Source organism: Rhodotorula graminis (assembly GCF_001329695.1).
Source record: "Rhodotorula graminis WP1 unplaced genomic scaffold RHOBAscaffold_2, whole genome shotgun sequence".
In the NCBI taxonomy this organism is placed as follows: Eukaryota; Fungi; Basidiomycota; class Microbotryomycetes; order Sporidiobolales; family Sporidiobolaceae; genus Rhodotorula; species Rhodotorula graminis.
The window spans coordinates 416,577-429,834 of NW_017264929.1; the positions used below are offsets into that span (position 1 = coordinate 416,577).

General features: G+C 67.9%; 7 protein-coding genes across 7 annotated transcripts; 3 read left to right on the forward strand and 4 right to left on the reverse strand.

Annotated features, from left to right (window-relative positions):
• Positions 1-48: 48 nt before the first annotated feature.
• RHOBADRAFT_51271 (uncharacterized protein) lies at positions 49-3,732 on the forward strand (the record flags this gene model as incomplete). Its single annotated transcript, XM_018415750.1, has 12 exons — positions 49-842; positions 916-1,057; positions 1,128-1,266; positions 1,331-1,450; positions 1,519-1,719; positions 2,018-2,037; positions 2,097-2,311; positions 2,384-2,555; positions 2,637-2,793; positions 2,862-2,919; positions 2,998-3,272; positions 3,356-3,732. The coding sequence occupies 12 exons, from the start codon at positions 49-51 to the stop codon at positions 3,658-3,660; spliced, it is 2,598 nt and encodes an 865-aa protein (XP_018273465.1). The 3' UTR covers positions 3,661-3,732.
• Positions 3,733-4,011: 279 nt separating this feature from the next.
• RHOBADRAFT_41409 (uncharacterized protein) lies at positions 4,012-4,699 on the forward strand (the record flags this gene model as incomplete). The annotated part of the gene is made up of 6 exons (XM_018413880.1): positions 4,012-4,088; positions 4,157-4,177; positions 4,285-4,337; positions 4,411-4,426; positions 4,528-4,542; positions 4,627-4,699. 6 exons carry the CDS (start codon positions 4,012-4,014, stop codon positions 4,697-4,699), a joined length of 255 nt encoding a protein of 84 aa, XP_018273466.1.
• A 210-nt stretch (positions 4,700-4,909) lies between these two features.
• Positions 4,910-5,566, reverse strand: RHOBADRAFT_64484 (uncharacterized protein). The gene is made up of 4 exons (XM_018418494.1): positions 5,487-5,566; positions 5,374-5,407; positions 5,193-5,272; positions 4,910-5,122 (listed from the first exon to the last, which is right to left on the reverse strand). The coding sequence occupies exons 1-4, from the start codon at positions 5,544-5,546 to the stop codon at positions 5,087-5,089; spliced, it is 210 nt and encodes a 69-aa protein (XP_018273467.1). The 5' UTR covers positions 5,547-5,566; the 3' UTR covers positions 4,910-5,086.
• An 82-nt stretch (positions 5,567-5,648) lies between these two features.
• Positions 5,649-7,267, forward strand: RHOBADRAFT_51274 (uncharacterized protein; the record flags this gene model as incomplete). The annotated part of the gene is made up of 7 exons (XM_018415751.1): positions 5,649-5,723; positions 5,798-6,068; positions 6,135-6,353; positions 6,451-6,584; positions 6,703-6,801; positions 6,932-7,007; positions 7,176-7,267. The coding sequence occupies 7 exons, from the start codon at positions 5,649-5,651 to the stop codon at positions 7,265-7,267; spliced, it is 966 nt and encodes a 321-aa protein (XP_018273468.1).
• Positions 7,268-7,415: 148 nt separating this feature from the next.
• RHOBADRAFT_41412 (uncharacterized protein) lies at positions 7,416-9,896 on the reverse strand (the record flags this gene model as incomplete). The annotated part of the gene is made up of 1 exon (XM_018413881.1): positions 7,416-9,896. One exon carries the CDS (start codon positions 9,894-9,896, stop codon positions 7,416-7,418), a length of 2,481 nt encoding a protein of 826 aa, XP_018273469.1.
• A 303-nt stretch (positions 9,897-10,199) lies between these two features.
• On the reverse strand, positions 10,200-11,419 carry RHOBADRAFT_41413 (uncharacterized protein; the record flags this gene model as incomplete). Its single annotated transcript, XM_018413882.1, has 5 exons — positions 10,200-10,380; positions 10,472-10,616; positions 10,693-10,975; positions 11,091-11,263; positions 11,356-11,419. 5 exons carry the CDS (start codon positions 11,417-11,419, stop codon positions 10,200-10,202), a joined length of 846 nt encoding a protein of 281 aa, XP_018273470.1.
• A 133-nt stretch (positions 11,420-11,552) lies between these two features.
• Positions 11,553-13,195, reverse strand: RHOBADRAFT_51277 (uncharacterized protein; the record flags this gene model as incomplete). The annotated part of the gene is made up of 5 exons (XM_018415752.1): positions 11,553-12,508; positions 12,577-12,652; positions 12,716-12,843; positions 12,913-13,007; positions 13,102-13,195. The coding sequence occupies 5 exons, from the start codon at positions 13,193-13,195 to the stop codon at positions 11,591-11,593; spliced, it is 1,311 nt and encodes a 436-aa protein (XP_018273471.1). The 3' UTR covers positions 11,553-11,590.
• Positions 13,196-13,258: the final 63 nt, after the last annotated feature.

Here is a 13,258-nt window from a genome sequence, read left to right on the forward strand (position 1 = left end):
AGGCCTCCCTCCACGCCCCGCCGACTTTGCTCGAGCGCGTCCGGGTCGATGCCCAGCAGTATACTCTACACCGCCGAGCTGCCCACGTTCGAGCGCACGACCGGCCAGCTGTCGCTCGCGTCGCACCACCTCGTCTCGACTCCCCACTCCTTCCTCGACCGGTTTCCCGCCGACTACGCCCTCCTGTTCGACGAGTCGCCCAGCAGGCCGTACCAGCAGCCGTCGCGCGACCCTGTCAGCGACCAGCCTCGCCGCAAGAGGCGACGCACCGCTCCCCCTCCCGCCGAGTCCGCCTCGCCCGCCGACTTTGTCCTCCAGCGCGACAAGCTCGACCGCCAGTCGACGACCGACAAAGAGTCGGCCGAGCACCACGCCAGCGTATCGCTCGACTTGCGCGTCGCTATCGAGGCGGTGCAGCAGGGCTGGGCAGAGCGCGCAGAGCACGAGGGCTGGGTCGGCGAGCGCGAGGCGGACCGGGTCGAGTGGCGATCGCGCGATGGAGGAGATGAGCGCAACGAGTTAGACCTCGTCGGTATCGCGGCGGCCGAGCGGGAGCGAGAGGCTGGCGAGGACCCTGTTCGGCTCGACCCGCCGCGAGCCGAGGTTTCCGTCCCGCAGCTGTTCGACCGGCTCGTCCTGAACGACTCGCCGACGGCGAGCGTCGTCGTCGAGCTCGGTAGGCGCGCCGCCGTCCAAGGACCTGTACCCGCTCCTCGAGCCGGACTACTCGTCCCGCCGTCGAGCGGCTTCCTCCTGTCGGACCTGTCGACCTGGTCGGCGCCATCGTCTGGCATCGCCAACGTCGGGCGCAGCAAAGGTGGCTGGGATGTCGTCGTCATCGAGTGCGTCCCTGCCCCCTGCCCCCTCGAGCGCTCGCGTCCACGATCAGCTCCTGAACCTCGTCGCCCTTTCCAGCCCGCCATGGCCAAACGCTTCCGCCGCACGGTCCTCGAGCTACGAGACGTTCGACGCGTACGACCTCTGGAAACTCGACCTACCGGCGCTTCTCGGCGACAAGCCCGCCGTCGTCGCCGTCTGGCTCACGAACCGGGTCAAGGTGCGCCTCTCTCTCTCTCCTTCCTTTCTTCCCCTTTCTCGGCCCACGAGCTGATCGTGCCGCCGCACAGTTCCGCCGACTCGTCAAGGACAAGGTCTTCTCGTCTTGGCGCGTCAAGGGTGCGGCCGAGTGGTGGTGGGTCAAGGTCGCGTCCGCGACGGGCGAGCCCGTCTGGCCGCTCGACGCGACGCACAGAAGGTGCTACGAGGGTGCGTCTCTCTCTCTCTCTCTCCCTTCTCTCCTTGTCGGTGCTCACCGAGACCTCGCGCGCAGGTCTGCTCGTCGGCCACTACGTGCCCAAAGGCGTCAAGAACCTGGAGCTGCCGTCGATCCCGCAGGGCAGGACGTTCCTCTCGACGCCGGTCGGCCACTCGCGCAAGCCGATCATTCTCGGTACGTGTCTCCTCCTCTCGACCGCCTCGTACGGCGGCCTCACTGACCAGGCCCGTGCGTGCACGCAGACCTCCTCCTCCCCTTCCTCGCGACGCCGACCCGCACGCCCAACGTCCTCGAGCTCTTTGCCCGCATGACGCTCGCCGGGCCTCGCGCTTCCACTACGCCCAACGAGTTGACTGGCGACGCTCAGGACGACGAGTGCCGAGGGTTCTACCTCGCCGTCGGCAACGAGGCGGTCAAGTTCAACGTGCTCGAGCGTGCCGACGGTGCGGTGCGAGGGTGGGTGCGTCAGAAGGGTCTCGAGGCAGTCGAGGGCGAGTCGCGGCGGAAGTAGCGCGGAGCAGGCGGCAGCTCGCTCAGGCCTTGAAACCTGTTTGTCGCACCGAGCGCACGGGCAGTTTTCCTTCGCGCTCGCTAGTGAGTGAGAGCTACGGCGAACCAGTCGCTGCAGCACTTGAGAGAGAAGCGAGCGCGCTTGAAGGCAACCCGTCGGCGGCGGTTGGCGACGAGCGCGGGGTCGGCAGACTCAACCTCTCCCAGCCTCACCCAGCCTCACCCCAGCAGCCATGGCTGCGTTCGTTACTGTGCGTGCACGCGCACGCACCATCCCTGTGCCGACCTGACCTTGCCCGTCCTCCTGCAGCGCCGTGCCGTCTCGTCCTCGGTCCGCTCCCTCGCCACCACTTCATCGCCACCTCCTATCGCCTCGACCTCGGCAGCAGCAGCGACAGCAGCACAGCCACACCGTCCTCGACTCGACGCCCTCCGAGCTGAGCAGGCCACCATCGACGACTTTGTCGGCGAGCAGTCGGGCCCTTCCCTCGTCCGCGACAAGGTCGTCTTCACCAAGAACAAGACGTGAGCCTCTCCCTTGCCTCCTGTCGACCCGCGAGCGAAGCAGAGCACCACTGACTGTCTGCTCGGACACAGGACTCGCCTGCCGCGGTACCTCAAGACCGAGATCCCGACCTCGGCGAGCTTCAACAAGATCAAGTCGGACCTGCGCGGCCTCAAGCTCCACACGGTTTGCGAGGAGGCGAGGTGCCCCAACATCGGTCAGTGCTGGGGAGGCGACAAGGGCGACGCGACGGCGACCATCATGGTGCGTCTCTCCTCTTCCTCCTGCCTTCCCCCCTCTCTCGCTCGAGCCGCAAGCTGACCTCAGCTCGTCACGCCCACGCAGCTCATGGGCGACACGTGCACTCGCGGGTGCCGCTTCTGCGCGATCAAGACGTCGCGTGCGCCTCCACCGCTCGACGTGCACGAGCCCGAGAACACGGCCGAGGCCATCTCGCGGTGGGGCGTCGGCTACATCGTCATGACGAGCGTCGACCGTGACGGTGCGTCTCCCGTCCTTTGCCCTCTCTCTTTCCAGAGCGGTTGCTTACAGTCTCTCACACGCGCGCAGACCTGGCTGACGGCGGCGCGGCCCACATCGCCGAGACGATCCGAAGGACCAAGACCAAGTGCGTCTCCCTCTTCCCCTGCCCTCTCTCTTCTCTCTTTCTCGCTCAGGTCCGGGACTGAATCGCTTCCCTTCGCAGGGCGCCGCACATCCTGATCGAGGCGCTCACGCCCGACTTTGCCGGCGACGCCGACGCGATCCGGCTCGTCGCCCAGTCCGGGCTCGACGTGTTCGCGCACAACATGGAGACGGTCGAGTCGCGCACGCCGTACGTGCGTGACCCGCGCGCCAAGTACCGCCAGAGCCTCGAGGTGCTGCGCGTCGCCAAGGCGGCAAAGGATGGGCTCATCACCAAGACGAGCCTCATGCTCGGCGTCGGCGAGACGGACGAGGAGATCCTCCAGACGCTCAAGGGTGCGTCCCTTTCTCTCTCTGTCTTCCCTTCCCCTGCGCCTCGAGCCCGGCATCGCTCACTGTCTCGCGCCGCCCGCCCGCAGACCTGCGCGCCAACAACGTCGACGTCGTCACGTTCGGGCAGTACATGCGCCCGACCAAGCGTCACATGAAGGTTTCGTCGTACATCACGCCAGACAAGTTCGACTACTGGGCCAAGCAGGCCGAGGACCTCGGGTTCCTGTACTGGGCGAGCGGCCCGCTCGTGCGGTCGTCGTTCAAGGCCAACGAGCTCCTCAAGAGCAGCGCGGGCAAGCGGCTGCTCAAGGGCTTGACGGGCAGGGACCGCGGCGTCGAGACGATCACGAAGGAGGGCGAGCGGCGCCTCATGGAGGGCGTGCGCATGTAGACTAGCTCGGGCTCGGTTGTTCCTCTCTCCTCGTTCGTTCTGTGCAAGGATGTATCGCCCCGGCTTTCACTGTGTCTGCTCGGTGCTCGACAAGAGTCAGAACGTGCCCCGAGAGCGTCTCTCGAGAGTTTGCCGAGCGAGCGGTCTGGCTCGGCGAGGAGGAGGTCGGGGTGCAACCTCCTCTGTTCGCTCTGAGCGAGCTGGTGGCCAATCTGCGGGCAATTAAGGTTGCGTTGCACTTCCGCACGACGGCCCTGCGAGTCGTGAGCGAGCGGTAGAGGGCGACTCGTCCTGTCGCACTCGTCCTCGCCGTCCCTCCACCGCACGCTCGCCCTCATCAGCACCCGCACCATGTCGCCCTCTGCCGAGCCGTTCTCGCCCCAACCCGCAGACCAGAGCGCAGCCCTCAAGGCGCGCGTCCCGCTCGGGTGCGTCCAGCTCACTCTCGGGTCCTCATCTCGAGGCGGCGCTGACTCGTCCCCTCGTCCCCCTGCAGCTGGCGCGATGCCTGCGGCAAGTGAGTTGCACTTCCACCTGTCTGTGTGGCCGCGCGCGCACGCCCGAGCGGCCTGGTTCACTGCCGAGGACCGACCTGACCCCGCGCTCCTCGTCCTCCCTGCGCAGGCTCCTCATCCCGCTCAACGTGTGCCGGCATGAGAACCTCTACGCCACCTGGAGTGCGTCCTCCTTCCTCTCTCCTCGTTCCCCGCCTCCAGAACTTGAGAGCTGACCTCGTCCCCCTCCTCGCAGAGTGCGACGATGAGCGGTGCGCTGCCGGTCTCTCCTCCAGCCTGAGCGCGACTCGCCCACACGATGCGCCCTTACTGACACTCTCTCCCATTCCTCGTCGCTCCCCATCGTCCGCAGACACATCTACGAGAAGTGCGTCCCCTCCCCCTTCCCCTCCTCCTCCTCCTTGCCCGCCGCGCCGAGCTGACCCATTCCCTCCCCTTCCCCGCCCACCAGGTGCCAGTACGACGACTACCTGTCGCGCATGAAGGCGCTCTCGAAGCAGCGGGCGGCGCAGGCCGACGAGTAGAGCGCGCGCGCCCAGGGTTCGAGGGAGGCTGTAACGAGGAGAGGGGGTTTCTGTCTTTCCTCTCGTGGGGCGACGTCGCTGGCGAGAGAGCGTGAGAGTGGGTGCGCGAGAGTCGGCGTGCTTGAGCGAGAGCTGCCGTGCTGGTCAGGGCGAGCGACGAGGGGAAAGCGAGACGCCATCGCTCTCGAACGGCGGACTCTCTCGACACGAGGAGAGGCTGAGAGCCGAACAAGTACACGTTCTCCCCCTCGACCGCCTCGTCGAGCGCGCAAGGGGTGGTACAACTGCTGATGGAGAAAGTGCGCGTGCGAGACCGTCCTCCGCCCCCCTCTCCCTCGCTCGTCCCTCGTTCACCGTCCCGAGAAGGATGCCGGGCAGGGAGGTGCATCATGCGCCGCCGACGAGGATGTTGTTGATCGGGATCTGACGGGGAGAGGGGCGTGTCAGTCGAGGGCGAGGAGAGAGGGACGAGGAGGGGGAGAGGGGTGCGCACGTGGATGAGCTTGACGAGGTAGCCGATGCCGCCCATCATGGCGAAACCGATGGCGACTGCGCGGCAGATCTGGACGTACTCTGCGGGTGCGGGCGAGGGAGCGAGATCAAGGCGCGTGCGGGGAGGGAGAGAGGGTCAGCGCGAGGACAGGCTGGGAGAGGGATGGATGGGAGGAACGGACCCTTCTTGTCGGGCTTTGTGCAGCGCGTGATGAACTGCGAGCGAGGTGCGCGAGATGAGCGACCACAGTCTCCACGTCGAACCACGACAACGAGGTGAGAGCGGGGGACGCACAGCGTTGCCGTCGCGGACAAAGACCTTGCCCGAGTCTGCGAGATCCTTGACTGCGTCCATGGTCGAGCTGGTCAAGGTGTGGTGGGTGTGGGGGAGAGCGAGAGGAGGAGGACGAGATGAGGACCAACCTCGCTCCTCACCGCCAACAGCTGCCAGCTAGCCATGAGCACTGCTGCACAGGATCCGCTCCCGCTCTTGACCGACCTCCATGTCGCCTACATCCAGTCCCTCGACAAGGTCCGTCCCTCCTCGTCCTCCTCGTCCTCGGGTCCGCCCTCACCTGCTCACACAGCCCCTTGCCCGCACTGCAGAAGCGTACAGACCTCAGCTACTACTACACCGAGCACCTTCGCATGAACGGCATCTACTGGGGGCTCACCGCCCTCGCAATCCTCAACCGCACCGACGCCCTCCCGCGCGACGACATGCTCGCCTGGGTCCTCTCGTGCTGGGTCCCCGACGCGGGAGCGTTCGCCCCTCACCCGGGACACGAACCCCATCTCCACTCGACCCTGAGCGCCATCCAGATCTTGGCCACCCACGACGCCCTCGACCGCGTCGACTCGGACCGCATCGTCGCCTGTACGTCCCCACCCTCTCTCTCATCGTTCCCCAGACCCTCCCTAACCTCTTCTTGATCTCCCACAGTCGTCCTCTCGCTCCAAGACCCCGTCCGCGGCTCGTTCGCCGGCGACCAGTGGGGCGAGCAAGACTCGCGCTTCTCGTACTGCGCCGTGTCGTGCCTGTCGCTCCTCGGCCGCCTCGACGCCCTCGACACGCACAAGACCGTCACCTTTATCGAGCGCTGCAGGAACTTTGACGGCGGGTTCGGCATGGTCGAGGGCGCAGAGAGCCACGCCGCGTACGGTCCGTCATCTTTTCTCTCTCTCGTCCTCTCGTCCTCCTTGCCTCTTTCCCAGAGCGCCTAACGAGCTCTCTCTCTCCTCTCCCTCGTCGCACACAGTCTGGACCTGCGTCGGCGCCCTCGCCATGCTCGACCGCCTCGACCTCGTCGACGCAGACACGCTCTGCTGGTGGTTGTGCGAGCGCCAGTTGCCCTGTGGCGGGCTCAACGGCCGGCCCGAGAAGCTCGAGGACGTACGTCTCTCCTTTTTCTCATCTCCTCCTGCCTATTCCCTCCCTCATCGCGCAAGACATCTCTGTCTCGCACGACGAATGCGCCCTGACCCTCTCTCCCTCGCGCCGGCGCACACAGGTCTGCTACAGCTGGTGGGCCATCGCGAGCCTCGCCATCCTCGGCCGCACTCACTGGATTGACGGCGACAAGCTTGCGCACTTTATCCTCTCGGCCCAGGTGCGTCACCGTCTTCCTCTTTCTCTCTCTCTCTCCCTTCCTCCTCTCGCCCTCCTCTCCCTCTCAATACTCGTATCCCTCGCCGACTCACATTACCGTGTTACTGACGCTGTCCCTCGCGACGCCACAGGACCCGGACAAGGGCGGCATCGCCGACCGCCCCGACGACGTGCCCGACGTTTTCCACACCGTCTTTGGCCTCGCCGGTGCGTCGCCTCTCTCTCTGCCTCTCTCGGTCCTCTTATTTCATCCTCCTCTCATCCTCCTCTCGAAGTCGACGTCGCGATCGAGCTCGTGCGGCTCTTGAGCAACCCCCGACTGACGCACGGACCCTCTCCCTGTTCCCTCTCTCTCTGTCTTCGACTCGCGCACAGGCCTCTCCCTCCTCGACTATCCAGGCCTGCAAGAGATCGACCCGGTCTACTGCATGCCGCGAGCTGTCACGAGGAGGGTCCTCGGCAAGTAATCGAGTCGCACGAGGAGAGCGAGGAGGAGGAGCGAGCCTGTTCTGTCCCGCCGTTCCTTGTTGTTGTAGCACTAGCTCTCTCTCGTTGTCAATCGCAGAGTCTCTCACTCGCACAGAAGCATGAAAAGGGAGAGCCAGTCGAGCTCGTCTAGTTGCGCTCGTCTACCTTGGCCGTCGCGGCCGACGAAAAGAAACCTCCTCGCTCCTCGCGCCCACCCTCCTCGCTCTCTTGGACCCGCTCGTCCTGCTGCCCCTCGCTCGTCCACCGCTTGCGCAGCGCGAGCTTCTCGACCGCAGGCCACAGGTCGGGCCGCTCGTCGCGCACCCGCTGCGCGACCCGCCGCTGCGCCTCGCTCGAGTCGCGCGCCGCAAACTTGAGCAGCGCGCGCACCGTGCCCTCGCTCGCGACGGGCGCCACGTCGCGAGCGCCGTCGCCGTCGCCGTCGCCGTCTGACGCACGCTGCCGCCGCTCGACGGGCGCCATGTCGCCAAAGACGACCTGCTCGGCCTCGTCGAGGCGGCCCCACCGCCCGAGCGCCTCGACCCACGCGTCCCAGTTGTTGGCGGTGCGCCGCACGCGCCCGCCGACGAGCGTCCCTCGCGCGAGGTCGGCCCACACGCGCTCGGCGCGCCGCTGCGCCGCGGGCGAGCCGTCGTGCGCGGCCGTGTCGAGCAGGGTCGACACCGTCTTGGCGTCGATGCCGGCCTCGGTCGGGTCGCCGCTGCGGTGCAGGAGCATGGCGTCCCAGATGCGGTACGCCGCGTTGAACGCGCCCGTGCGCGAGTAGGCGCCCATGAGCGCGTTGAACAAGGGCGTGTCCGGGTCGAGGTGCACGTCGAGCTTGATGAGCGAGTGCAGGTGCGCGATCGTCGCCGGCGACGCCGACGCCGCTCGCGAGAAGTACGTGAGGAGGAGCGCGTATGTCGCCGAGTTGGGCGGGTGGCCCGACGTGCGCATGTCGGTCATAAACTCCATGATGAGCGGCGCCGGGGCCGCCGAGTCGGGCGACGACGACGACGACGACGACGGGAACTTGAGGGCCGTGAAGGCCGACAGGATCGTGTTGTAGTCCTTGCGGTCGAGGACCGACGGGTCGAGGGCGCGCATCTCGTCGTACGCCGCAAACGCCTCGTCGAACGACGACGCCGCGCGCATGAGGGCGACGATGTGCCACGTCGTGCTCGCGCCGTCGAGACGAATGCCGCGCTGCTTCATGTCGCCGACGAGGCTCCTCGACCACTCGAGGTCCGGGTGGACCGGGTCGGCGCACGCGCGCAGGAGCGTCACGTAGACGCTCGCGTCGGGCGCCGTCGTGAACGACTTGGACGACGTCGCGAGGTCGTCGTACAGCTCGCGGGCGGTGGCGATCGTGTCGGGCGTCGGCGAGGGGAGGAGGAGCGCCGTCAGGAGGGGCTGGATCATGGACGAGTCGGGCCGCACGGACCGGTCCCGCGCGACCTGGTACGCCCGCAGCGCCTCGTCGAGCCCGCCGTCGGCTGCGGGTCGTCGTGCGAGTGCCGCGACGACGGTCGACCACGCGTGCCGGTCCGCCTCGACGCCGAGCGCGTCCTCGAGGCGGTCGAGCAGGGCGGCGCCCTCGTCGGCCGTGCCGAGCTCGCTCACGCCGTACTGGACGAGCGTGCTCAGCGTGCGCGTGCTGAGCGGCAAGCCCCGCTCGCGGAACTCGCGCGCGAGGCTGACGCCCGCTTCGAGGCTATGCTCGACCGTCTCGAACTGGACGAGCCCGGCGACGGCGCCGGCGTCGATCGACGCCTTGCCCTTGCCGCGCGAGTCCGACGGCGCCGACGCGACGAGGCTCTTCAGCCGGCGCTGCACGTCGCGGGCCGAGGCGAGCTCGCCGACGTTGAGGAAGCCGGCGAGGAGCGTCTGCTCGGTCCACAGGTCGCGCTCGACGCCGCGCTCGACCATGTCGGCGACCGCCCGCCGCACGCCGTCGAGGTCGCCATACTCGAACAGGGCGGCGATGAGCGTGTTGAACGTGACGACGTTGGGCTCGACGCCGCGTGCGCGCATGCGGTCGACCGTGGCGCGCATGCCGGCGAGGTCGCGCATGCGGCGGTAACCCTGGACGACGGCGTTCCACTCGGACACGGTCGGGGCGAGGCCGTGCGTGTCGCGCATCGACTCGAGCCAGGCGATGGCCTTGTCGGGGCGGCCGGCGCGCGACAGGGCAATGACGAGGATGTGGTGGTCCTCGAGCGAGTGGGCAAAGCCGAGGCGGACGGGCGCGTCGTTGAACATGCGCAGGGCGAGGCGCGACTTGCCCGTCGTGGCGGCGAACCGCATCAGGTCGTGGAACTGGCCTCGCGAGAGCGGAGCGCGCGAGCTTGATGAGGACGACGACGACGAGTTGGAGACGGCCTCGACGAACGACGGGTACAGCTTGGCCATGATGTCGGGGCGGTCATCCCTGCACGCCTGGACGAGCTCGCCGGCAAGGTCCTGCGCCGACTTGGTCGGCTTGCGGAAGAAGAAGGCGGCCGGGGTCGACGACGAGAAAGGCCGAGGCGAGCTGGCGGTGGGAGGGCGAGGGGCTGGTCGCGGGTGCGCCTGGGTGCTCCTTGAGCCGAGTGCAGTGCGCAGTGCGCCTGCTGCAGCTCTCCGCATGGCGACGATGCGAGAGGTGGCGGTCGAAGCGAGAGAGCTTCCCCTCGTTCGAGAGACGCCCTCCTCGCCGCTCGCAACGGCTCAGCGAGTCTCTCGCTTGGTCTGAGCAGGCATAGGCGACAGTCGTCGAGAGGTGTACTCGCTTAAAGAGGAGTTCGCTGTAGAGCTCGCCTCTCGAGCTGCTCTCTCCTCCTCGGTCGCCGTCCGAGAACGGCTAGAAACGCGGCTGTTCATACATTTTGCACGCCCGCCGCGCGCCCGACACTGCACAGAAGTGGAAAGGAGGACCGACGGCGGCGGCCCTCACGCGCTCGCAGCGAAGTGCACCTGGATCGGCGCGTCGCGGTCGACGAGGAAGCCATCGAGCGCGTCCTTGGCGACGCTTGCCTGCGCCGCGCTCTCGAACTGGACGAGGGCGCTGCCGCTCTTGGGTGCGGCGTCGGGCAAGGTCGGGTTCAGGCGGACCGTGGCGAGGCCGGGATACCTGAGGGAGGCGCGCGAAGGGAGTGAGCGGGTCCGGCTCGTGCGGGCACGAGAGCGTGCGGCGGGGAGAGGGAGAGAAAGGCGAGACGTACTGCTGGAAGAGCGCCGTGAGCATCTCGGTCGTCACCTCTGCCGGCAGGCCCTCGACCTGCAGCGACGGGCTCGAACCACTGCCCTCTCCTGCTGCCGCCGCCGGACCTGGTGCGTCCTCGTCGTCCGACTCCTCCATCATCGCCTCTGCAGGGACATGTCGAAGCGTCAGTGGCTGCGACTGGATAGGCGGCTGGGAGAGACGAGAGAGCGCGAGACGCACCATCGCCATCGTCCTCGTCCTGCCGACCCTTCTTCCTCTCGGCCGGCCCGTCCTCGTCACTGCTCTCGTCCTCCTCCTCCTCCTCCTCGTTGTCCCGCGCCCGCTTCTCCCGCCGGTCGTCGCTGAGCTTCTTCTGCGCGCCCGACACGGTCAACTTGGTCTTGTTGCCGTTGGCCGTGTTGCCGTCGACGTCTCGCAGGCCGAGCTTGATGGCGTAGACGGCTTCGGGGCCCTCGGTCTGGCCGACGGTCGCGTGCGAGGTCGACTTGGCGTACGAGATGCGCTGTGAGGAAGACGAGGGGCGAGGTCAGCGAGGGAGGGCGAGAGGAGGAGGTGCGGGGAGGGAGCGGCCGCAGACAGCCCGCCGCCGCGACACAGAGAGGGAGAGAGGGACGCACCAGGCTCTTGCCGTAGAAGCTCTCGCCGTCGAGCCCCCTCATGGCGGCCGTGCTGCTGGCGAGGTCGCGGAAGACGACAAAGGCCGTGCCGCGCACCTTGGCCGCGCGCGTGTAGACGACGTCGATGACCTTGCCGTACGAGCCGAACAGGCAGTACAGCGCTCGTCGGGCCTCTGCAGGAGCGGGCGGGGGAGCGAGGAGGGTGAGCGGGGTGCGAAGAGGCGACGAGGATGGGGGAGGGGCCAGGGCGAGGAAGCGGGCGCACCGTCCTTCTTGACGATGCTGTAGTTGATGTTCTGGACGCACAGCGTCACGCTCGGCTGCGACATGGCGCCTGTCGACGGGGTGGGTGCGGAGTGATGAGGACGAACGGCGAGCGGGCTAAGGTCGATTACAACTCGCAGCTCGTAATCTCGCCCGCTTGGCTCTCTCGACTCTCTCTCTTTCTCGACAGCTCCGAGACACGCTGCACACCCGTCTCGTTGCACCCGCCGAACGGGCTACTCGCCCAGCATCGCCAACGCGAGCCGCAGCTCCTTGCGCGCCGTCTCAAAGTCGTCGTAGTTAAGCGCCGAGACGGCCCACCGGCAGTGCTTCTGCATCTGCGCCACCTCCATCGGGTCGTACTCGTCCCGGCGAGGCGGCGGCGGCGCGACAGGCGGCGGCGCGGCGGCGGCGGCGGCGGGAGGAGCTCGTGCAGCGACAGAGGTCGGGGCGAGCGAACGAGCCGAGGGCGGCGCAGCTGCGCCGTGCGGGGGAGGAGGATGCGGCTGCTGAGGAGGGAGGGCGGGGGCCGAGGGGAAGACGGCCGAGGGGAACGCCGGCGGGTCAAAGGCGACATGCGCCTGCGGGACGGGCAGGTCCGACGTCTGGTGCGTCTCGGGGACGGGCGTGACGGGACCGCCGGGCGTGACAGGCTCGCCAGACGTGGATGCCGGTTGGTCGAGGAAGGAGGGGACTGGCGGGGTCGCGGCGCGAGACGGCGGCGGCTGCTCGTCGTCGACAAAGTCAGAGCCTGGCTCCTCCTCCTCGCCCTCGTCGTCCGAGGCGGCGGCGGCGGGCGCAGACGGGAGCGTCGTCGGCTGTTGCGGGAACGGGTACGATACGGGCTCGTCGTCGGCGACCGACTTGGCAGTGTGCGTCGCCGAGCCGGCGGCAGCCGTCGCCGGCGTCGTGCTCTCGGCAGGCGTCGCACCCTCGAGCGGCGGACGCGCTCGCGCCTCGTCGCCCGTGCCGAGCGCCGCGAGCTCCTGCGAGAGCTCCTTGGCCTCGGCGTCCGTCACCCGCGACGTCTCGACCGCGTCCTCGTCGCCTTCCTGCAGGCCGCCGACAGGCCCAGGCGTCGGCGTGCGGCCCTCGCGGAAGGCCTTGGCGATGTCGGACGCCTTCCACTTGGCGTACTTGATCTTGTCCCGGTTCTGTGGGAGAGCAGCTGCGTCAGGAAAGTGGGCGAGGGGGGTCGAGGAAAGAGAGAGTCGGAGCGCACCTCGCTTGTCGGCTCGCCAAAGATCGAGAGCAGCTCGAGGAAGTTGGCCGCCGCCAGGAATTTGCGCGCCGTCAACCTGAAGATGCTCAAGGTCAGTTGGGAACGCGAGAGGGCGAGAGAGAGAGAGACAGGGACGCACCTCGTCGCCTTGCTCTTGCGGTCCTCGTTGTCGGCCTGGGAGAAGAGCTTGAGGCCAAAGTTCTCGATGTAGGCCGAGGCGGCGAGGTCGTCCGTGAAGGCCTCGTTGCTGGCATTGGCCGCCTTGCTCTGCGAGACGAGGTGTGCGAGGAGGGTTAGTGGTCGCCCCACTTGGTGAGGGCGCGTCCGGTCACGCACCTCCTCCAGCTGGTCCATGAGGCTGATGAGGAACGCCTGGCTCTCGGGTGCGCTCGACCGGAGCGACATGGCCTGCTGGAGGGCGTGGAAGGTGCCTGTGCAGGCGAGTGCGGGGAGGGGGAGGAGGAGAGCGGGTCAGTAACGCTCACGAGGGCGACTCTGAGGCTCGAGAGGGGGATGTGGACGCACACCAGTAGGCGATGACGGGCTCAGCCTTGGTCAACTCGCGCGCACGGGCGAGGTAGGGCGACACGGCCTTGAGGTCGCTCGGCACGTCCGCCATCTCGTCGAGGTGAGGACGGGGCTTGGGGAAGAGGGCGAGGGACGGTCGGGGTCTGATGAGGCG

Excerpts from the sequence above, each read along its gene's own strand:
- RHOBADRAFT_64484 (XM_018418494.1), bottom strand. The coding sequence starts at position 5,546 with ATGGACGCAGTCAAGGATCTCGCAGACTCGGGCAAGGTCTTTGTCCGC. Across the intron at positions 5,273-5,373 it reads CACAAAGCCCGACAAGAAGG|AGTACGTCCAGATCTGCCGC; the intron begins GTCCGTTCCTCC and ends CCGCACCCGCAG. Across the intron at positions 5,123-5,192 it reads ACCTCGTCAAGCTCATCCAC|ATCCCGATCAACAACATCCT; the intron begins GTGCGCACCCCT and ends TCTCCCCGTCAG.